General features: G+C 34.3%; 1 protein-coding gene across 1 annotated transcript; it reads left to right on the forward strand.

The window, feature by feature from the left end:
* Positions 1–1,415: 1,415 nt before the first annotated feature.
* On the forward strand, positions 1,416–2,372 carry LOC116677858 (olfactory receptor 142-like). Its single transcript, XM_032508079.1, has one exon. The coding sequence runs from the start codon at positions 1,416–1,418 to the stop codon at positions 2,370–2,372; it is 957 nt and encodes a 318-aa protein (XP_032363970.1).
* The last annotated feature ends 465 nt before the right edge of the window (positions 2,373–2,837 follow it).

Consider the following 2,837-nt stretch of genomic DNA (forward strand, 5'->3'; position numbering starts at 1 on the left):
ACCTTGTTACTCTGTTTCATTGTGAACTGCTATTCTCGTCATTTTGTTTGATTGTTCTCTCGAGAAAATAATTAAACTCTTTCACCGAATATCTAAACTTTTAATCCGTCTCCAGCCTGTCTTTATTTTTGTTTCAACAAGGTCTCTTCTTCATCACAAATTCCTCCCTCGCTGAACAGAAACTTCCACAACACCCCTTTGAATCAGAAATGTAATCAAAAGTCCAATAGAAATTTGGATTTTTACAGTCAGGACACCCCTAATCCAGAGAGTACTCAGCTTCTTGGTCAACGTGTGCTGTGATAGGTCAGCTGAACAGCACACATCACAAAGGACAAGTAAATATTAGATATTAGTGGATAACATTTTTTTTACCTTCATGATTATTCTTCTTCAACTGTCTTGAAAATTACAGATGGGCCCAACGATAAAATCTGGATACAGTTATAACAAGACAATACTAAAATAAACGTATTGCAATATTCTGCGATTAATTGCGATGCATCTTAATTAAATGAAAACTGTTTTCCTTATTTCTTTCTATAATGTCACTATCTTTCTTTTACCAACTTTATCATGAACACTGATGTCACTGGAAAATAAACTCAATTGCACCATCTAGCGGACTGAAAAAGCAATTAATTTTTTTTATTCTATTACCTAAAAAGTATAATCATCATAAGCAATGTATATAATAAAAGCTTGATACTTGCCCTCCGTGTACAGTAATGCCATTGAAAATAATGTGATACTAGGCTGTACGTTTTTTTTCCCCTTCCAGACTTGAAATGTTCTATATGCCTTTAGAAAGCTGACTTTTCTGCTGACATTGATCAAACATGATCTTTAACAATATCAAATATCAAATGGCCGATATATCGGGGGGAATATTAGATATTTTTCTGATACTGATATTGGTTTTGGAACAGCTCTAATGGAAACCATTTCTTCTCTTGACGTTTTGTTCTAATTAACTTCTACTAAGTTTCCTGTTAGCTGATATCAACCAAACAGAATCTTTCAATGGGACCTTTTCATAATGAGCTCATCCTGCTGCTGGGGGGGGGGGTCCTCCTTATTAAAAAGGATAAAAGACGTCGTAACAAAAGTTCAGCTCAGTTAGGACGGATTCAGTCTGATGACAGTAAGTACAAGCTCAAATATACACAATGTCACACATGTTTTATTACTAATGTGTAACCTGAACATTATGTTGAACTAAATGGTTCATTTGGGGGTGTTTGTTTAAACTGTTTCCATGATAATGAATATGTTTCATATTACTACATTGATGCATGTTCATGTGTGCTTGGTGTTTAAGTCCAAATAACTAACTAGTTACATATAGTTTTACAAATGTAGAACAAAAGTTAACATAATTATTTGTCGTATTGTTATAAACCAAGGTGAGGACCATGATCAACTCTACACAGGTTTCATATTTCATACTTTCTGCCTATTTTGACACCGGAGGTTTTAAATACTTATATTTCCTGCTGATTTTGTCCTTATATGTCTTCATAGTGTGTGCCAATGTGCTGCTGATTGTGGTTATCTGTGTGAACAGGAGCTTACATGAACCTATGTACCTTTTTCTGGTCAGCCTGTTTGTAAATGAACTGTATGGTAGTACAGGGTTGTTTCCATTCCTTCTGGTTCAGATCCTCTCGGACATTCACACTGTTTCTGCTCCCTTCTGTTTCCTGCAGATTTTCTTTTTGCACTCTTATGGAGGTAGAGAATTTTGGACCTTAGCCATCATGTCTTATGACAGATATCTTGCTATCTGTTATCCTCTACAATATCACACTCTTATGACATCTCTAAAGATTGTCCTGCTTATTGCTCTAACATGGTTGTACCCTTTTCTTAAACATATTTTGACAGCATCTGTTCTGACTGCTCCTTTACAGCTGTGTGGAAACATCATTAACAAAGTGTACTGTGACAACTATAGTGTTGTCAAGCTGGCCTGCTCTGATACAACTGTTAATAACATTTTTGGAGTTGTTTACATATTTACGGTAATCTTTGGTCTTATAATCTTAATTCTTTTCTCTTACATGAGGATCCTTAAAGTGTGTTTTTCTGGTTCTAGACAGACCAGACAGAAAGCTCTCAGTACCTGCACACCTCACCTTTTGTCCCTGCTGAGTTTTTCCTTTGGGGGTTTCTTTGAATTTATACAAAGCAGATTTAATATGAACTATTTACCCAATATGTTGCGTATTTTTCTGTCATTGTACTTTCTTACATGCCAACCACTCATTAACCCGTTACTGTACGGACTGAAAATGTCCAAAATACGCATCGTATGTAGACTTCTACTCTTTGGGGGGAAAAGGAAACTTAACATGTTACCTGGCAACTAAGAGCTTTGCTTATCATGAATAAAAGAAATACATTTAGTTAATGAGATATATTTGACAGTACTTTTGTTAACTGTATCTATATAACGTGACAACCTGTAACTATGTTTTAATAAAACACAGACGACAAGGATGAGTTGAATGATTCAGCAAAAGGCTTTCTTTAAATCACCAACAGGAGATTTATGCAGTGTTCTTTGTTTGGATTTTTGTAATAATGTTTTAGTAATTTTATTTTTATCACACTCAGGTACATGATTTATAATTAACAGATAATGAAACAACCATTTATAAATGAAATCATGTTCCCATAATGAACCAGTTGCAAACTATTACTAAATGCTTTGTTCATCATTTGTAAAGCATTGCTCCTGTGTTAATTCTCATAAATAAAGCATTTTTATACTCACTCATGAATGGTTTGTTCATAGTAAATAAGGCTCTCAAAAATAATGTTTATAAATAGAA

The sequence above is a fragment of the Etheostoma spectabile genome, unplaced genomic scaffold (genome assembly GCF_008692095.1).
Source record: "Etheostoma spectabile isolate EspeVRDwgs_2016 unplaced genomic scaffold, UIUC_Espe_1.0 scaffold00006092, whole genome shotgun sequence".
Classification (NCBI taxonomy): Eukaryota; Metazoa; Chordata; class Actinopteri; order Perciformes; family Percidae; genus Etheostoma; species Etheostoma spectabile.

Coding starts and splice junctions, on each gene's coding strand:
- LOC116677858 (XM_032508079.1), top strand. CDS start 1,416: ATGATCAACTCTACACAGGTTTCATATTTCATACTTTCTGCCTATTTT.